Here is a 21,258-nt window from a genome sequence, read left to right as displayed (position 1 = left end):
AAAAAAACGAAATTATATAACATATATTCTAGCTCTTACCCGCAGGTTCGTTCGCGATGAGAGGTTTTTGTCAATCCCTCGAATACTCTTTTTCGGAATAACTGGTACCTACTCTATGTCCTTTTCTGAATTTCTTACAACGTATGTACAACTTGATAATCGGTTATGTAGTTTAGGCGTGCAAGTGTAGCAAATAAACAAACAAACTCGCATTAGTATTTATAATATTAATTCTAAAAAAAGTACCTTAACATTCGGTGTTGCTTACATATGTATGTATTCTTTAATTAAGTACCATAAAATATTTACTTTGTAACACGACATATATTTTAAAATAAATGCGGAATATTTAAACAATGAAAGGAAAAAAAATGATATTTTTTTATCGACATACAAATTATTTCTCTATCGATTATTTATAATCTGTGTCTATCATATGGCAATAATTTAATGATGTCAAAAAGCAGTATTGATCGACGGTGCCATGCGAGTGTTTGTGAAAATTCATAATAAAATAAAAACAAGTTTTATTCCGGGGTTTTTGGTACATTACGCGTAAAACACGTTCAATAATATTCTTACGTGGCTTTAAATAACTATTCGAGTTATTTGTAGTGGTTCTAATACATTTGCGTAAGTTCTACATACGTATATCAAATAAGTGATATTGGTGAGCGAAATGGAGCGAATAGATACTTTGGAGGAAGAAATAGCGGAATTGCGAAATACGTTGTTGGCTAAGGAGAAGGAGCTGATTCGTTTGAAGAAGAAATGGGCTGATGTAAGTATTATTTTTAGGATTCCGCACGTAAACGCAGAAATCGCAACCCTTATGGGGTCACTCGGGCGACAGTCTATTCGACTGTGACCACCACTTTGCTCCAAAACTACTAGACCAAATGAGAAATTTGGACATCTGTACTCCATATCGCGGTGTTAGAGTCAGATGAACGTATCTACAAAAAATCTAAAACCTTTTTTTTAGCTATTGCATAGCTTCTATCGCGGGCCTTGAGCGTGACCTAACACCAAACACCCCCCACTCCGACCGGCACATCGGTGATACTTTTTAGTAGCGATCTGTGCGCCCCAGGGCGCACACGCCAGTTGACGGGTTAATGACTTTTTGCATACTACACAAATAAAATAAATATATAATTGTAATTGCATAAGTTGATAAAAAATGCTATGCAATAGCTTTACCGCGGCAGTCTCCGAGTGCCACACGTATTTTTTTCACAAAACGGTTCACAATGTAGTCCTTTATGAAATAGCAAAATGACGTAACGCTATATTCAATATTTCACAAGAAAAGAAATAACAGAAGAACCACTTTCGGTTGAACCAGAATAACGTATTATGAGTACCGTTAAATTAGTTTTATCATGTTAACTGTTAGACCTAAAATAGCATATTTGCAAAAAATACGTTTTTAATCATAGAATATTGTTTGTTCACAATATCATCACTTAATCAATCTCAATTATGAACCATTTTAATGTAATGTTGCAAAAGTTGTTGGCAAAGTTTGGAGTGGTGAATTGTCAGACTATTTTTGCTGTCCTGTAAAATTGACAAAATGTAACCGTTACACCGCAATATATAAACAGGCTCTATCTGACGCCGATCACATGTGTTGCCACGAAAGGATTAAGATTGTCCCCTCATGTAAGTCGGTCAACACAAAACTTCACACTAAAAAGTGGTGGTGGCAGAACCTGCCCAATATAACCATACTTTTGGAGGTGGTAGAACCCTTTGTGGTTCGACTCCGGCGGCACCACCCCCACACCTATTTTTGCCTAATGACAGCAGTGTTAGGCTGTGTTCCGTTTTGAAGGGTGTGGTAAGGGAGACATACTTTTCTGAGGCATTCCAGCTTGATCCTCAGGGGTAGCGGCGCATCTGTGGCTGATCTCGGATAGGAATATCTAATCCTATCTGGGGTTGATTACAGATATCCATGGGCGGCAGTAGCCACTTACCATCAGGTGGACTGCATGCTTCAATATCATAAAAAAGATTGTAATAGTCATATTATTGAACTTTCAGTCGCAAAGAAAACATATTGATCCAGTAAATGATCTACCCTTTAAGATGAATTTCAACCACTCAACGAAGCTTCGAGGGAAACTGCCTAAATGGGCGATTGAGAGGTAAGTCAAGTGGCCTCCGTGCCGGTCATACTTCTACAGGGTTCAGGGTTCGATCCCCGGCTAGACAGATATTTAAATGAAGAATTTAGGTTTTTGTTTTAAGTCTGGGTGTTTATGTATTGTCTGTGTGTCCATGGCACCCACGACATAGGGTATCTTAGTGTGGGCCATGGGTCTCCTCTCAGAGTTAAAGAAGAGCAGGTCATAGTCCATGCTTGGCCAAGTGCAGATCAGTGGATTTCACACACCTTAGAGATTAGTTTTGTCAAGGGAGACATATTTACCTGAGGTGATTCAACTTAGTCGTCAGTGGTTACTATGCATATGTGGCTGACGTTAGGTAGGACTCTAATCCAAACTGGGGTTGATTACATATATCTATGAGTAGCAGTGGCACTTATCATCAGATGGACTGCATGCTCGTTTGCTAATTCTATAGTACTAAAAATACATTGGCTATGCTCGGTATTTCCCTACGCGACAGAGTTCGGAATGAGGAAATCCGGACATAGCTCTCAAAATAAGTAAGCTGAAGTGGCAATGGGCTGGCCACATAGTTCGTAGGACCGATAACCGGAGGGGTATGAAGGTCCTGGAATGGAGACCACGTCTCGGCAAAAGGAGTACAGGACGTCCCCCAACCAGGTGGACGTGATGACCTGAAGCATACGGCGGGTAACCGCAAGATGCAGACGGCTCAAGACCGGTCGGAGTGGCGCAGACTAGGGGAGGCTTATGTCCAGTAGTGGATTTTACAGGCTGATAGATAGATAGATAGAAAAATACATTATGTATAAACTGCTTCAAGATAGAAACGTATATGGCGGTGGTATAGTCCGCGCCAAACTTCTAGTCCGCTCTGAAGTTGTTGCGCGCAGGTATAGTCAGAGAGCCAAGAGGTCGAACACACCAAAAAGCATATACTCCATAGCATGTCTACGCGAGCGAGAGCGGAGAGCGGAGGATGCCGGGGTCTTGCGCTGTCTTCGTCCCGCTAATATCTAGAATTTGCAATTGTGACGCGACTCGTTTCTATATTCAGAGCGGACTAGCTGTTTGGCGTGTACTATATCTTCTTCCTAAATTGGCAGCGGGAGATCTCCCTGTGGGCTAAGTGATCGTGCCCGAGAAGCGCCTCTGACAGTCTCTATTCCCAGCTTGTATATGTACAAGATGTTTAGAAAACTTCGATAGCGTGATTCAGAATACTCGTGGTGCCATCTGTTGACGATTAGCGGGAGATCGACATCGTAAAACCACTTTAATTTTTATTGCACTACCATCCCTTCATTTATTATATCTTTTAGATGAAATTAATAATCCTCTTATTATTCTACCACTTTTTAACTGCTCCTTTGGACTATTACAGGTACAGCCGTCAGATCCTGCTGCCGGAGATCGGCATCCAGGGCCAGGAGAGGATCTGCGCTTCGAGGGTGGCGGTGGTGGGTGTGGGGGGGCTGGGGTGTCCGGCTGCGGCGTACCTCGCCGCAGCTGGTATTGGTAAGTAGGTACATTATTATTATTAATACACAACCTTTTTTTCTCTATTCTCGAGGGGAAAACCGTCGAAAGGTACCCAATGCCGTGGGAGCGACACAGAGTTATGTGGGATTCTTACCGCACTAAAACCCCCCTGGTGGCCGTCCTCGGCGCTGCGTAAAAGACTCCGGGATATCAAAAGCTCATGAAAATCTCTAATGAACCCCAGATAGGATTACATATTCCTACCTGCGGTCGGCCACAGATGCGCCGCTACTCCTGAGGACTAAGCTGGAACGCCTCAAAAAAGTATGTCTCCCTTACCCTTTAAGCCAGAACACAGCAGGGCTTAACACTGCTGTCATAACAGAAGTAGGTGTGGCGGTGGTGCCGCTGGAGTCGAACCACAATGGGTTCTACCGTCTTCCAAGCTCTCTTAGCTCTGATGTTTTATTTCCAGGTGACATAGTCCTCGTCGACCATGACAGGGTCGCTGTATCCAATCTACATCGACAGATTCTTCATACAGAGGAGGACTTGGACACCAATAAGTCTATGTCGGCTACGGAGAGTTTGAGGAAGTATGTATGAAAAATCATGTAAGAAAAAATTAACAAACAAATACAACCGACTTCTATGTCACTACAAATTAAAAATAATTGAAATAAATGTTGCTTTAGTACATATTTCTGAAGTCGGCGCTCAATATATTTCGTTGGATAAAGATGTAAGCAGCGTGTCTAATATGTGCGTAAAGGATACACACTGCTTTTTTTAACACGCTTTTATTAGCTTGGGTTGTATGTACATATGTATGTATGTACGTAACAGTAACGGAATCTTTGAGCCCGATTTCTATCCACTTTGAACGTTCAGTTTAATTTGAAATTTGAAAATTTTGAAGAATTATCAAAAACCGATGACAATACAAGATTTTAATAATTTTGTACCATTGTTCTTATCAACATCCTCAGCATTAACGATTTTCGAGATAGTTCAAGCGCCTTAGAGAAAGATCGCAAGTTACTAGATTGCAAATAATTATTGCTTTTTAGTTTCAATAAGGCGTGATTTTTAGTTTAGAAAATAATAATGTTATTTCCCTACTCAAATGTTCTGAAATACGAGTATATCTTTAAATCTATAAAAAATATTTTCTACTTTTTAGTTGATTTTATCATAAAAGCGTGTTTTTTAGTTTTTTGAACTTTAATTATTTAAATTTTTGTTTGTTCTTTCCAGAATTAACTCTAGAATCAATATAACGCCCTACCACCGTACGCTGACCACCGAAAACGTGATGGGTCTGGTGGCGCGGTGCAACGTGGTGCTGGACTGCAGCGACAACGTGGCCACGCGGTACCTGCTGGGCGACGCGTGCGCGCTCGCCAAGGTGAGGCTGGGGCAGCGTGGCCCAGGCTGGTGTAGGACGTGATGGTGCTGGACTGCAGCGACAACGTGGCCACGCGGTACCTGCTGGGCGACGCGTGCGCGCTCGCCAAGGTGAGGCTGGGGCAGCGTGGCCCAGGCTGGTGTAGGACGTGATGGTGCTGGACTGCAGCGACAACGTGGCCACGCGGTACCTGGGGTGGGGCTGAGGGTGGGGTGGTGGTGAGGAGGAAAAATGGTCGGCGATGGGCCAGCGTGGACGATAAATAGACAGTGTGGACTAGGCTGGACTAGTAAAGTTCATAATGATGATGATAAAGACAGATGGGGCAAGGTAGTTAGGGATGGGACAGCGTGGACGATACTGGAATAGCGTGGCTGATGATGAGATACTTACTGATCATAGGACGATGTGGTTGATGATGGTTCAGCGTGGTTAATAATTGGGTGCGGACTATGATAGGAATGATGGACCAGCATGGGCAACAATGGATCGACGTAACTAAATATAGTCCGCGTCAAACTGCTAGTCCACTTTGAATATAGAAATGAGTCGCGTCGTCATAACAGATTGTATGACTACACCTACTCGCAACAACTTCAGAGCGGACTAGCAGTTTGGCGCGGATTATAATAACAATAGCGATAAGATCAAGTAAAGTTTAACATACTTTAATGATTATGAAAACAATACTACAAAGATCACTCATTCTGTGCGTAGACCCGTGCCCAACAGTGGGACAATAATTAACAATTCATAATGATGACATACATTTTTTTTAATAATATAGGAATAGCAGACGAGCATGCAGTCCACCTGATGGTAAGTGGCTACTGCCGCCCATGGACATCTGTAATCAATCCCAGATAGGATTAGATATTCTTACCTGAGGTCGGCCACAGATGCGACGCTACCCCTGAGGACTAAGCTGGAACGCCTCGGAAAAGTCCGTCTCCCTTACCACACCCTTCAAACCGGAACACAGCAGCGCCTAACACTGCTGTTATTAGGTAGAAATAGGTGCGGCGGTGGTGCCGCCGGAGTCGAACCACAAAGGGTTCTACCACTTTCAAAATGTACATGTAGAAATAATGCAAATATTTTTATATTTCAGACTGTTTTGGTATCTGGGAGTGCGCTCAAGATGGAGGGGCAGCTGACGGTATACTCTTATAGAGCTGAAAACAATAAAAATGAAAAGGTAAGACATTACTTAATTATGTTATGGAAATAGGAAATGTCCAGTTCACCTGATGGTAAGTCACTGCCATATGGACATCTATAATCAACCTCAGATAGGATTAGATATTCCTACTAGAAGTTGGTCACATATGCGCCGCTACGACTGAGGACTGAGCTGGAACGCTGGGCACGGGTCTCCTCTCAGAATGAGAAGGATTAGGCCATAGTCCACCGCGCTGGACAAGTGCGTAAATCAGAGGTGCGTGCCTAGGATTTGAACCTCGGACCCCTCGATCGAGAGGCCGAGTTTCTTAACCACTAGGCTATAACTACCAGTAAATAAGTAATGAATGATCAATATTAAAAGGATCTAATATGCATGGTGTTGGTTCTCCCAGGACCTGTCGTACAGGGGTCCGTGCTACCGCTGTGTGTTCCCGACGCCCCCGCCGCTGGAGGCGGTGGGCTCCTGCTCCGCCAACGGGGTGGCTGGACCCGTCCCGGGGATGATCGGTAAGGGATTTTTTTATAATATAGGAGTAGCAGACGAGCATGCAGTCCACCTGATGGTAAGTGGCTACTGTCACCCATGGACAACTGTAATCAATCCTAGATAGGATTAGATATTCCTACCTGAGGTCGGCCACAGATGCGCCGCTACCCCTGAGGACTAAGCTGGAACGCCTCGGAAAAGTCTGTTTCTTTTACCACACCATTCAAAACGGAACACAGCAGCGCCTAACACTGCTGTTATTAGGTAGAAATAGGTGTGGCGGTGGTGCCGCCGGAGTCGAACCAGAAAGGGTTCTACCACCTTCTCCACACCTAATCTATGGATACGATATAATATTTAACATTGTGCCTCTTGCGACATTTAGTTTCATAAATGTTACAATTGGCATGGTGACAGTATTAAAAAATCAGAGAATAAATGATTTAAGTAAACACAATATATTGATAGGATTCTCAAAAATGGCTCAGTTTAAAAAAAAACTTTAAGATCTTTATGTATATATATATTTCTTATGTGCGTGTGTAACTGAACTCCTCCTAAACGACTGGACTGATTTTGATGAAATTTGTTGTGTGTGTTCAAGGGGACTTGAGAATGGTTTAGATTCACAATTTAGTCCAAAATCAACAACTACTTAGGAAGTAATTTTTAAATACTACTAATCCAACTAACTTACTAAACTACTTAGGAAGGAATTAATTTTTGGAATGTTTCACATTGGATTCGACAGACTTCGCTACCATCGCAGTTTCAAATATTCCATCTATTTTTCAAACCCGTAAGTGATAAGGGTTGTTCACCCTTAACATTTTTTTATTTATATGGCAACACAACGTTTGCCGGGTCAGCTAGTTTATTATATTTTCAATAAAATAAAAGTATAAAATACTGTAGTCGGCCATCTTGTCTGAAACGCTAAAATCAAAATTTGTCATCATGTCTATTTCAGGATGCCTGCAAGCTATGGAGGCGCTCAAGGTGGTCATGGGCTACCCATACGAGAAGCTGATGGTGGGCAGGATGCTGATCTTCGATGCAGAGGATATGAGCTTCAGGACCGGTGAGTTTTGGCCACTGCTGGGCAAGTCTGTCTACAACTGGGGTTTATTATTGTTATTGCTGGTGTGGTCTTCGTCATCAACCCATTACTGTCCCGCTGCTGGGCACGGGTCTCTCAGAGTGAGAAGGATTAGGCCATAGTCCACCGCGCTGGACAAGTGCGTATTGGTAGACTTCACATACCTTTGAGATTTTTTTTTATATAAATGTCTCAGGTATGCAGGTTACCTCGCTATGTTTTCCTTCACCGTTTTAAGCCGTTTAAGAAATTAATTATCACTTATAATTAATTTCTAATCGCACATAAATTTGAAAAATCAGAGGTTTTGGCATGTTTAAAAACTGCTGGCATTTGAACCTCGGACCCCCATGTGGACTTACGTTATTAAAAATCGATCTATGCCTACCAAAGATCGCAATTTTATAATTTCTAGTAGTAATTGTATTTGTCGGCCAATTGAGTTAAATAGTTTGAGTTATTTTGACTCCGGCACCACCGCCATACCTATTTCTATTATAACAGCAGTGTGGCGTTGCTGTGTTTTGAAGGGTGTGGTAAGGCGGAGATGTCCGAGGCATTCCAATTTGTTCTTTAAGGGTAGAAACGTATCTGTGGCCGATCTCAGGTAGGACTCTAAACCTATCTGAGGTTGATTGCAGATGTCCACGGGCGGCAGTAGCCACTTACCATCAAATTAGCTTTTGCTATTTCTATCTTATACAAAAAATACAACTTCAATTGCGTACATAACATATATTTAACTTATTTAAACCTTGATTTTGTCCAAAGAAGTCTAACTTCTTGTCAAAACATAATACATATAGTCCGCGTCAAACTGCTAGTCCGCTCTGAAGTTGCGAGCAGGTGTAGTCATACAATTTGCTATGGCGACGCGATTCATTTCTATATTCAGAGCGGACTAGCAGTTTTACGCGGACTATACCAACTTGTTGTTCATTTGCCATTGCAGTGAAACTCCGGCCGCGCAACCCCGAATGCCGGTCTTGTTCTACGACTGACAACTTCATGGAACTGATGGACTATGACAACTTCTGCAGCGAGCAGAAGCGGGAGGAGGTGAGCATCATCTTTTGTCAGAGTTGTTTTTTATATAGGAGTAGCAGACGAGCATACAGTCCACCTGATGGTAAGCTACTGCCGTAGGGACATCTGTTATCAACCTAAGATAAGATTAGATTCTTACCTGAGGTCGGCCATAGATGCGCGCAACCCCTGATGACTACCCTTCAAACCAGAACACAGCAGCGTTACACTGCTGTTACAACAAAAATAGGTGTGACGGTGGTGCCGCCGGGGTTGAACCACAGGGTTCTACCATCTTCAAAAGCTCTGCATCTAGCTTCTATCATATAGTTGTGAAACCACTGGTTCACACGCTTTTAAAAAGTGAAAATAAAAGTTTAAAAATTTGTTTTCAAGTTTTTAAAAGTACAAATACTCGTGAAATTTAATTGGTTTTATTTTTTGTGCGGAACCCTAATTGTTTTTCTAAAATAGAAGTAGCCTATGTTCCTCCTTATAATATTATCTAACTGCTCGTGAAAATTCCATTAAAAGCGGACCAGCCAGCCGTTTTTGAAATAAGTCGGAACAAACATACAGACAGACAGGCAGACGAAAAAATTGTTTGTTTTTTGTTATTAGTATCTTATACAGGGTGAATTTTTCAAATGGGCTTTCAGGACCAAATCCGAAGTTTAGCTTAAGTTATAGGGTATAAATTATAGTTATAATAAGTTATAAGTTATTTATTTATTTATTTATTTACATGCCAACAGCAACACACACAATACATTATATAGTACTTAGAAGTACACTATAGTAGTATTAATAATATAAGGTTCGTATGAGTGCCAATTATAGGCATGAACAACGTTTATATATTAGTCTGTATTTTTAATTTCTATGGAACAAATCGAACCATACGCAACCATTATAATGCTGACTGAGCATGGTAATAATGAAACAACCATGAAAACATGAACAATTAAGTTATGATATAGTTATAGTTAAAAGTTGTCCTTATAGTTATAAGGATTAGCAAAAACTGCTGAAAAGAGTTACGAGGCCGATTTTGATAAAAACTAAAACTGCGTCATTCGTTTTTAACTTTTTTTCTAGCCGGGAATCGAATGACGTGTTTTGAAAATAAAAACACACCCTGTATTATTCCACCATATTGTGGCGTATAAGGATTCAATTTTGCGAAGTAGTGATATATGACAAAGTTCTCGTAGGAACTTAATATTGAAATATATCGGATCCCACATAAACAGCGTGTCCAATGTGAGCGCCATTTTGAACTACTAAAACGTTTATTTAAAAATACTTTCTAGTCATTTGGCAAAGGGAGATCTTCCTGTGTGGATTAGGTTTTTTTTTTATAATATAGGAGTAGCAGACGAGCATGCAGTCCACCTGATGGTAAGTGGCTACTGCCGCCCATGGACATCTGTAATCAACCTCAGATAGGATTAGATATTCCTACCTGAGGTCGGCCACAGATGCGCTGCTACCCCTGAGGACTAAGCTGGAACGCCTCGGAAGAGTATGTCTCCCTTACCACACCCTTCAAACCGGAACACAGCAGCGCCTAACACTGCTGTTATTAGGCAGAAATAGGTGTGGCGGTGGTGCCGCCGGAGTCGAACCACAAAAGGTTCTACCAGCTTCAGGTGATCATGCCCGTGTAGTGGCCGTGCTCCGACAGTCAGTTCGGTACTTGTATATGTACAAGATGTTGAGAAAACTTCGATAGCGTGATTCAGAATACTCGTGGCGCCATCTCACGGGCAGCGGAGAGTCGCCACAGTTAAATAGAAAATATATCGGTTGTGTTAAAAATATATGTGTCTATAACGTATTTATCTTTAAAATATTGTTAAACGTCAAATTTGTTAATAAAAAACGTAAAATAAATCATTAAATTATTAATTTTTTGTACTTAATTATCAGTTATTGTTCTCATGTAAGTGACAAATGTATTCTATGAGAAATAAAGATCTTTAAACCTCAACCTAAATAAATCATAATATTTAAATAAATATAAAAAAATAATATTTTTAACAAATTTAGCAGAATAACATAAAATACATAAATTATATCGAAATTTGATCAAGTGAGTGAAGAGTGTATCTATTTCAAAACTGCGAATGTCGCAAAAAGTGAGGTAAGTCATGATTTTCTATATTATAATTGGAATAATTTTGTACATAATATTAATTAAATTTAGAAATTTTCATTATTTTTTATTTTTAATATTTTTGTAGTTTTTTCTTTCGTTCGTGTTATTGTGACATTCGCGGTGTTGGATATAATTTTTATAATTTATTATTATTTTTTTTAGTTATCTTAAGCGTTGTTTTAAAGTTTTTTGTTGAAAAATCATGTTTTAATGTAAATTTGTTTTTCTCTTTATGAACACACTGTATAGTTATTTTATAAGACAATAATTAGAAAAAAAAATCTAATTTTATTCCTTTTTTTTTCAGAAGAAAGAGGAAGCACGCTTAAAATCGCAGCGTAGAAAAGAAGAGAAGATGAAGCGTATGACGGGTCAGAGCTACTTCGGTTTCCGATCACACACAGAGGAACATAAGAAGAAATGGATACAGGATGTTCCAAAATCTGAACGGAAAATAGGACCACCCTGTACATCGGAGTTCTGTGCGAAGGGAACTTCTAGGTTCTGCTCGGAGATCACAGAAGAGAACAGAACAGAAGTGTTTTGTTACTTCTGGAATGAATTGGACTGGAGAGGGAAGAAAGATTATGTGAGAAGATTGGTCGATTCTAGGCCACCTAAGCGTAGAAGGTTAAGTCATAAAGGAGAAATTTCTAGAAAAGGCGATTCTAAAGTCTACCATCTGTATATAAAAGAAAATAGACTTCCTGTATGTCGTGTTATGTTCTTAAATACGTTAGGAATAAAAGAAGCAATGGTGAGGTGCTGGCTGGTAAGAGAAAATAAACCGAAAGCAACAAAAAAACCGATAAAAGCACTAAACGTCAACACGTACATAGATAATCTACCGAAACTCCCGCCAAAATGTGACATTTGTCGTGCCACAGACAACATAGAATACATAAACATAGATAATGTAAAGAATTTGTATCAATTATACAATAAATATGTTCTGGACATGAAATTAAGTAATATAGTGCCGGCTTCTAGAAAAACTTTCTCAAAAGTTGCCGCAGCGAAAAATATAAGGATCTTCAAACCGAAGAACGATAGTGATGTGTGCGATATAGCGACCCAGCATAATGTCAATAGTGATGGGAAACAGGACTGTGATAGGAATCTTAATGATTTTAACGTTACTAATGAGTGCTATTTTAGTCAATGGTGACGTCATAGTTTTTTAGGGTTCTGTAGTCAAAGGGTAATTCGCCAAGTACGAGTCTAACTCGCACGTGGAGGCTTTCGTACCACGTACCACGTTTTTTTTTTATAACACGAGTAGCAGACTAGCATGCAGTCCACCTGATGGTAAGTGGCTACTGCCGCCCATGGACATCTATAATCAACCCCAGATAGGATTAGATATTCCTACCTGAGGTCGGCCACAGATGCGCCGCTACCCTTGAGGACTAAGGAACGCCTCGGAAAAGTCTGTCTCCCTTACCACACCCTTCAAACCGGAACACAGCAGCGCCTAACACTGCTGTTATGAGGCAGAAATAGGACATGGAGGTTTTCGTACCACGTGACGTTACGTGACGTTATGTTTTAGTGTTCTTATTTGTATTTATTACTAGCTGACCCGGCAAACGTTGTGTTGTCATATAAACAAAAAAAATGTTAAGGATGAACAACCCTTATCACTTAGGGATATGAAAAATAGATAGTAGCCGATTCTCAGACCTACTGAATATGTATATAAAATTTGGTGAAAATCGGTAAAGCCGTTTCGGAGGAGTACGGTAACTAACATTGTGACACGAGGTTTTTATATATAAGATAATAGCAGTTATAGTAAATGGATTGTAAAAAAATCACTTCTCTTCCTAGAACGGATTAACAGTTAGATCGAAAAATGCGTAAAAATGCCGGTTTGTTGTATGAAGCCCCCCTTTTATATTCAACTTTATTTTATTTTTAGTATTTGTAGTTATAGCGGCCATCGGTATGCATCCTCTGTAAATATGTCATGTGTCTATCTATTACGGTTCCGGAGATATAGCCCTGTGACAGACGGACAGACAGCGAAGTCTTAATAATAGAGTCCCGTTTTTAGGGTTCTGTACGTAAAAGGTAAAAACCCTATTACTAAGCCTCCGCTGTCTGTCCATCTGTCACAGGGCTCTATCTCCTAAACCGTAATAGATAGACACTTGAAATTTTTACATAATATGTATAACGGTGGTCGTTATAACATCAAATACTAAAACCATAGATTAGTAAAGATACTTCGCCGCCTTGAAATTGAATGAAGCCACAAACGGCTTATTATCGTAAGTTCTTTTTTTGAATTTTTGACAAATAAACACATTTTTTTAAGAAAATTTACGAATAAATAACTAATACTGCGTAATTTACATGAATTTACATAATAAATAAATAATTATTTCAAATATTTTAGGGATATTTTAGCACGGAGACGTGGCAAAACTTTTTTACGCAGCTATTTTATTCTCAAAACTGGGTACATTTTCTTGTTAGGAGTGAGTAATCTTCACTAATCTATGACTAAAAATAAAAACTTAAAATTAAATGGGAGTCCTCATACAATAAACCACTATTTTTCGACGTTTTTCGATTTTTCTATTAACTACTATGAACCCTAATAGGTAGACAGTTAAAATTTTCACAATATATTTCTTTCTATGGCTGCTATAATAACAAATATTAAAATGAAAAAAAAATATATATTTTGAAAAATTTGATATTTTTAAAATATTGTAAGAAACAAAATTGAATAAAAATCCCAAAAAGAAAGAAGGGAATTGAAGGAATATTTTATACACAATTTATTTAAAAAACATAACTTTATAAATAAATGTATCAAACAATAATAAAAAACCTAAAATGACAAAAGAGTATATTATGAAAATATATTTTACGGAACATAAAACAAACGACGGCAATACCGAATTCCGATACCGGGAATCGAACCCGAGCCTCCTGGGTGAGAGCCAGGTATCCTAGCCACTAGACCATATCGGATAATGGTAACAGTATTCAATTTCATGTTCACTTCACACAAATGGGTACTTATAGTCCGCGCAAAACTGCTAGTCCGCTCTGAAGTTGTTGCGAACAGGTGTAGTCATACAATTTGCTATGACGACGCGATTCATTTCTATATTCAGAGCGGACTAGCAGTTTTCGTGGACCATACCAGAAGTGAATATATAAGTCAATTTACATTATATAAATATGTTTATATACATTTATACATATATATTGTAATTATAATAAGCATTAGAATTGTTCAATTTATAAAATAAATGGATAAATTAACGTGTCTTTATTACCGCACACACACAACTTGAAATTTTTTAAATAAATCTCACAAAAGAAAATAAAAATACATATGTCCATACGGATGTAACCACTTACCATCAGGTGGCCTGCATGCTCGTCTGCTACTCCTATATTATAAAAAATGTATGGAGCATACATCGACCACGATGTCCCATTGTATAAGATAATAATCTTAAATCAGTAAATGTACTGTGATTGTAGAATATAAAAAATGTTTTGTTTTTGTAGCGGCCCTACTTTAAAATGTAGTTGTTTAAAATAAAAGTATAATAAAAATAAATGTAAAAATTAAAATATAATAAAAATAAATGTAAAAATAAAATAAGAGTAAAAATAAATGTAAAAAATTAATTGGAATAAAAATATTTACAACAAAAATAATTATGTAAAATAATAACTAAAACAATAAATTAAAAGAGCAATGTTAAAATATTAAGAATAAAAATTAAAAATAAAAATGTCTTAAAAAATTTGTATGTAAAAGTTGGACAACCGATTCCAATTTTATATAGTGGCTTTATCGCTTACGGTATGGCCGACCGGCGCCGAGCGCAGGCGATCCCTCCCGATCGGCCGTCCGCGCGCGCGCCGCGTCGGAACGACCAGTCGGTCCCGCATCGATATACGGCTACACCGCGCCACTTATTTTTCGCGCCGCTTTGCAAATTATATTAGTGCCTCGCTTAATTTTTGGACTTTATGCTTGTGTGTATGTGTATGCCGAACTTTTTATCTTTCTGCATCTTTCTCGCTCTGCTTCCCCTTCTGTATTTTTGTATGGTGTACTGTGGTGTAATAAAAATTGTGCGTTCGTGAATTTGGACTTGAGTTATTTAAACACCTGATCATCCCACCACCACCTACACCAACACCTACATTTTAATTGTGTGATGTGATATTTATAATTATTAAACAAATAAATTATATTTTAATTGTTTTTTTGTTTTAATTAACGGATATTATATTTGTCCATCACTGTCCCACTGCTGGGCACGGGTCTCCTCTCAGAATGAGGATTAGGCCATAGTCCACCGCGCTGACCAAGTGCGTATTGGTTAGGGTTTCATGATCAAGCCAACAATATCCCACTGCTGGGCACGGGTCTCCTCTCAGAATGAGGATTAGGCCATAGTCCACCGCGCTGACCAAGTGCGTATTGGTTAGGGTTTCATGATCAACCCTACAATATCCCACTGCTGGGCACGGGTCTCCTCTCAGAATGAGAAGGATTCATTTTCCAAATGCATTTAATTAAATGGCTGCTATAATTACAAATACTGAAAATAAAAAAAATGAACATGGGTGACACGGAACCCTCCGAACACGAGTTCGACTTGCACTTGGCCAATTATATTTATTACTAGCTGACCCGGCAAACGTTGTGTTGCCATATGAATAAAAAAATGTTAACGGTGAACAACCCTTATCACTTAGGGGTATGAAAAATAGATAGTAGCCGATTCTCTAACCTACTGAATATGCATATAAAATTTTGTAAAAATCGGTAAAGCCGTTTCGGAGGAGTACGGTAACTAACATTGTGACTCGAGAATTTTATATATAAGATTATATAAAACCACATTTCTTTTTATATTTTTTCAGGAATTCGAACTGAAACTTCTGCCGGACGAGCAGAGGATCTCAGCCCAGGACCTGGCCATCTTCTTGAACCAACACCAGCGCCAAATGGGCTACGAGAAGAGGAAGAAGCGGAAGGACAAGAACACACACCCTCTGTTGGTGGATGTGCGAAGTGCGGAGGAATATAAGATGTGCTCCATTGATGGGTCTGTTAACTATCCCATTAATGAGCTCTCTGGGGAGAAGCTGGAGAGTCTGCTGGAGATGGTACGCGCGCGCAATAATGATGGTAAGTTAGTTCTGTGTAGTTTTGAAGTAGAGATGGGAAGATTGATTGTTGAATCGTATCGAAGTGAAAAAAGTCGAGGCCCAAAGAACCGATTCTCCCAAAATCAATTTCGGTTTTTTGCAGATAAATTGGGCGAAGATAGCTAAAATAATTATTAAAATCGTGTATTGTCATTGGTTTTTCATAACTTTTCAAAATTTTGAATTAAACTTAACGTTCAAAGTGGATAGAAATCGGGTTCAAAGATTCCGTTACTGTTACGTACATACATACATACATACAACCCAAGCTAATAAAAGCGTGTTAAAAAAGAAAAAGGTGATGCCAAACAAGCACTGAAATACGTATCCGTCAGCAAAAATATCTATTACACATTCAACCAACTTTGAAAAGATCGACTTTCGATTTTCTAGTAAGAAAGATCGATTCGCTGAATCGATCCATTACTGGAGATCGATTAAAATAATTGACCTTTTTGGCCCAAAAATTGGTTCTTTGTTAATCAAATTGATCTCAGCTCGCCGCTTTGAAGGTGGTAGAACCCTTAGTGTTTCGACTCCGTCGGCACCACCGCCACACCTATTTCTGTTATAACAGCAGTGTAGCGCTGCTGTGTTCCGGTTTAAAGTGTGGTAAGAGACATACTTATGTAGTGGTGTAAGCAGGCTCGTGTGTGTTCGAGGCGTTCCCGCTCAGACCTCATGGGTAGCCGCGCATCTGTAGTCGATCAGGTGGGGATCTGGTTTTGTCTAGGGTTGATTGTAGATGTCCAAGAGTGACAGTAGCTACTTTACACCAGGTGGACTGCATGCCGTCTGCATCGTCTGTCTTTCAGAATGGGAAGGATTAGGATAATTTTGTTGGTATGCAGGTTTCCTCACGCTGTTTTCCTTCACCGTTTAAGCAAGTTTCTATTATTATTATTATTTTATAATAATATAGGAGTAGCAGACGAGCATGCAGTCCACCTGATGGTAAGTGGCTACTGCCGCCCATGGACATCTGTAATCAACCCCAGATGGGATTAGATATTCCTACCTGAGGTCGGCCACAGATGCGCCGCTACCCCTGAGGACTAAACTGGAACGCCTCGGAAAAGTATCTCTCCCTTACCACACCCTTCAAACCGGAACACAGCAGCGCCTAACACTGCTGTTATTAGGCAGAAATAGGTGTGGCGGTGGTGCCGCCGGAGTCGAACAAAAAAGTGATAATTAATTTCTAATACGCACATAACTTTGAAAAATCAGAATTTCGTGCTTGAGTTTTGAACCTCGGACTCTTCAATCAAGTTTATGATGATGATGATGATTTTTTTACAGTAATATTCATGTGCCGTCGCGGATACGTACATAACTTTGAAAAATCAGAATTTCGTGCCTGACATTTGAACCTCGGACCCCTCAATCAAGTGGCCGAGTTTATGATGTTGATGATATATTTTTTTTTACAGTAATATTCATGTGCCGCCGCGGCAACGACTCCCAAATCGCGGCCACGACAGTGATAGACGCGGTGGGTGCGCAGCACATCGGCAAGGTAAAGGAGCTGCGCGGCGGCCTGCACGAGTGGGCGCGACACGTCGACCACTACTTCCCCGTGTACTGAGCGCTGGGCAGTGAGGCCCACGGTGCACCATGCTACAAACAACGTTGATTCTTTTGTTATTAAAAATCACTTTTATGAAACGTATTATTATGTATTTTGGATTTTTTTACAGCTGGGGCTGCGTGGCCCACGGTGCTCCATCTTGACAAAATTGATAGGTTTAATGATCTTGAAATTATATGTCGTTTATATAAATTGTTTTTGTGTTTTGTTTTGTTTTTTTTTTGTATGACTGGGACAGCGTGGCCCACGTTGCCCCAGTGTGTGTCGAAATATATTGTTTTCTATTGTTATTCCTAAATTTAGTCTTTTTTGTCATGGCTGGGGCAGTGTGGCCTAAGATTCCCCATCTTGTCAAAATTACTAGTTGGAACAGCGTGGCCCATGGTTCCCCGTAATATAAGAGTATGTTCTTTCTGTAACTGGGGCAGCGTGGCCCACGGTGCACCGCGGTGTATTAAATGCACTGTAGTGTGTCGGCTATTAAATGCGTTTCGATGTTTTTCGATGTATTTCGATGTTTTCTTGACTTTTTTTAAATAGCTGGGGCAGCGTGGCCCACGGTGCACCATGATGAAAAAATTGACCTTGAAATTATAATATATGACGTTTCGAAGACACGTTTTGGTGTTTTGTTTTTTTTTTGGTATAACTGGGCAGCGTGGCCCACGACTCCCAATTTTGTCAAAATATATAGTGTTTACGACGCGTTGCGATTTATTTTGATGTTTTCGTGTTTTTTTATATGGCTGGAGCAGCGTGGCCCACGACTCCCCAGTGTATAAACAACTATGTATATCTTTTTTAAACACATAACAATGAATTTCGGTACTTTGTTTTTGTCCTTTCCTTCCCTATGTCATAAAAATATGCTATTTCTTAAGCGCATATGAATAATCTTCACAATTTTTTTTAAAGTTGCGGCAATGTGGCCCATGCACCCCCATGTAGGATGCACAGTAATCGACTGACTATTTTGTTTTCTTGTAGTGTAGAGGTAACATTGGTTATCTTTGAAGTCCGAACATATCGTGGCCCTCGATTCCCCACGTTGTTAACTCCGTTGGGGCAGCGTGGGCCAAACCTTCCTATGCTGTAAGGCTCAATTTACATTGCCGCGGAATGGAATGGAAGCTAATTTTTGCAAACAAATTCTGCATAGCATAATTAGCTTTATGTCAATTGTGACAAAATCCACAGACGGCGCCGACAGTTGTTTAGGGAATTCTCGAGAATGCGCGAAGATTCTCCGGAAGACGCGCAACTTTTTTTGGCACGTATTTAGTTTGTACGTTCCACAATTGACATAAAGTTCATTATACTATGCAGAATTTGTTTGCAAAAATTAGCTTCCATTCCATTCCGCGGCAATGTAAATTGAGCCTAAGACGTGTCTGAGACACATTTTAATATATGTTTCTGTTTTTTTGTGTGTTTTTTTGTGACCGTGTGCTCTGCGGTGGCACAGCGTGGCCCACACTGCTCGATTCTATATGATTAGATTTCTAATCAGCCATTATCCCCAGTGGAGCAGTGTGGGCCACGTTTCCCCATCGCAATACTAGATTGTGTCTCAACTTTTCTAGTATAATATATAAGGTTAGGTAACTATTTATATTTTAACTATAATATGCCTACAGTACAGTATGGCCCCATGATATCTTAGGATGTAAGAATATATCGTTCCAATTTGAGGACATTACTTTAGATTTTTACTATAATAATCTCATACTTACGACATAGAAATATCGTGGCCCAGCTTGCTCCACTATCATACCTAACTTTTATTTTATAATTATAGTTAAAAAACTAAAAACCACGCGCTAATCATTGTCCTGACGATCCCGATGAGGACAACGGGACAAAATTATTAAAATCGTGTATTGTCATCGGTTCTTGATGAGTGTTCAAAATTTTAAATTAATCGGACCGCTCAAAGTGGGTAAAAATCGAGTTCAAAGATTCCGTTGCATACATACATACAGGTCAAGCTAATAAAAGCGTGGTAATAATAAAAACAATAACATGACAAAAAATATAGTCTACGTCCCACAATTTAGACGAATCCAACGACACCTCATACGTTAATCCGTCAAGCCGTTTGTGCTGCAGCGTGACAAAGAATGAGACATACATACATACGCTCAAAACATTACCCTCCGCAGTGGAGTCAAAAGGTATTTCGTCTAATTCAGTTTAGATTATTCGCAGATATTTTGAAAATACATGCATGTTAGGGAGTTAAGGGAAGCTGTGATCGTCACACGAAAACGACAGGGGGCCTACCACCATCTTTTAAAAACCATCATAGTTCAGGAAAGCTTTATTTCCTCCTTAAAACAGTAAAATATTCCGTCATACACAGTTGAACAAACTTAAACCCTTATCAAATTTTCGCTTATCCATTGTATAAAACCAACAGAAATTGTCATATTTTGCTTGAAAAGTTAAATTTCCTGCAAAAAAAGTAAAAATATGATTTTAAAATAATATTGTTTTAAGAGATGGTAGTAACCCCCCTGGTTCGATGATCGTATTTCGTAATAAGAAATATAAATTTGAAAATCTTTTTAAAAGTATAACAAGTAGTGATTATGTAATATTTTATTTTTATGAATAAAAACTAGTCGTTTTATATTAAGCGTATTTTTAATCTTAAAATATATATTTTGTGTCAAATATAATCGTCTATATATAAAAATATATAAATGTAAGGATGTATATCGAATGCTGCATCTACACGCTTGTCACTTGCCGCAAAGCTCTACAAATAAAAGGTGGTAGCACCCTCTGTGGTTCGACTCCGGCACCACCGCCACACCTATTTCTGTTATAACAGCAGTGTAGCGCCGCTGTGTTCTGGTTTAAAGTGTGGTAAGGAGTATTCCGAGGCGTTCCAGCATAGTCCTTAAAAGTAGCGGTGACCCCAGGTAGGAATTTAATCCTATCTGCAGTAGTTTACCATCAGGTAGATTGCATTCTCGTCTGCTACTCCTATATTATAAAAAAACACAAACGTGTGGACGCGTCTCGCTCGCGGCAAATACTCTTTGATTTGCTTAAAAAAACGGACTGACTCCATTGTATCGGCTGCAACACAAATCAAGTCAAATGCTCTATCCACACGTTTTGATTTGTGACTGTTTGTCGATGTTTGGCAAGTGTGTGGACGTGGTATTGTGTTTAGAATGTACTATGTATCAACTTTTATCATCTACAAACAATATTTATTCATTGATGTCTGTATATCTGAGATCCATAGATTCTAGTTTATAATAACGTAGACGTAAAATGTATGTGTTTAGTCCGCGCCAAACTGCTAGTCCGCTCTGAAGTTGTTGCGAGCAGGTGTAGTCATACAATTTGCTATGACGACGCGATTCATTTCTATATTCAGAGCGGACTAGCAGTTTTACGCGCACTATACTAAAGTACGCACTGAGAAGTTACACTTCTTTAGCGTAATTTTAATATATTATTTATGC

General features: G+C 39.3%; 1 protein-coding gene and 1 non-coding gene across 2 annotated transcripts; one reads left to right on the top strand and one right to left on the bottom strand.

The window, feature by feature from the left end:
• Positions 1-450: 450 nt before the first annotated feature.
• On the top strand, positions 451-17,923 carry Uba4 (Ubiquitin-like activating enzyme 4). The gene is made up of 11 exons (XM_073090979.1): positions 451-781; positions 2,053-2,156; positions 3,526-3,659; positions 4,099-4,219; positions 4,881-5,031; positions 6,143-6,229; positions 6,609-6,723; positions 7,674-7,784; positions 8,755-8,861; positions 15,898-16,165; positions 17,619-17,923. The coding sequence occupies exons 1-11, from the start codon at positions 680-682 to the stop codon at positions 17,771-17,773; spliced, it is 1,455 nt and encodes a 484-aa protein (XP_072947080.1). The 5' UTR covers positions 451-679; the 3' UTR covers positions 17,774-17,923.
• TRNAE-CUC (transfer RNA glutamic acid (anticodon CUC)) lies at positions 13,903-13,974 on the bottom strand. Its single transcript has one exon. It is a non-coding gene; the product is annotated as a tRNA-Glu (tRNA).
• Positions 17,924-21,258: the final 3,335 nt, after the last annotated feature.

Source organism: Epargyreus clarus, unplaced genomic scaffold (genome assembly GCF_041222505.1).
Source record: "Epargyreus clarus isolate Ecla_fem2 unplaced genomic scaffold, WU_Ecla_fem_2.2 ptg000033l, whole genome shotgun sequence".
NCBI lineage: Eukaryota > Metazoa > Arthropoda > Insecta > Lepidoptera > Hesperiidae > Epargyreus > Epargyreus clarus.
Note: the sequence above shows the minus strand (reverse complement) of the source record. Positions and strands in the feature narration are given on the sequence as shown.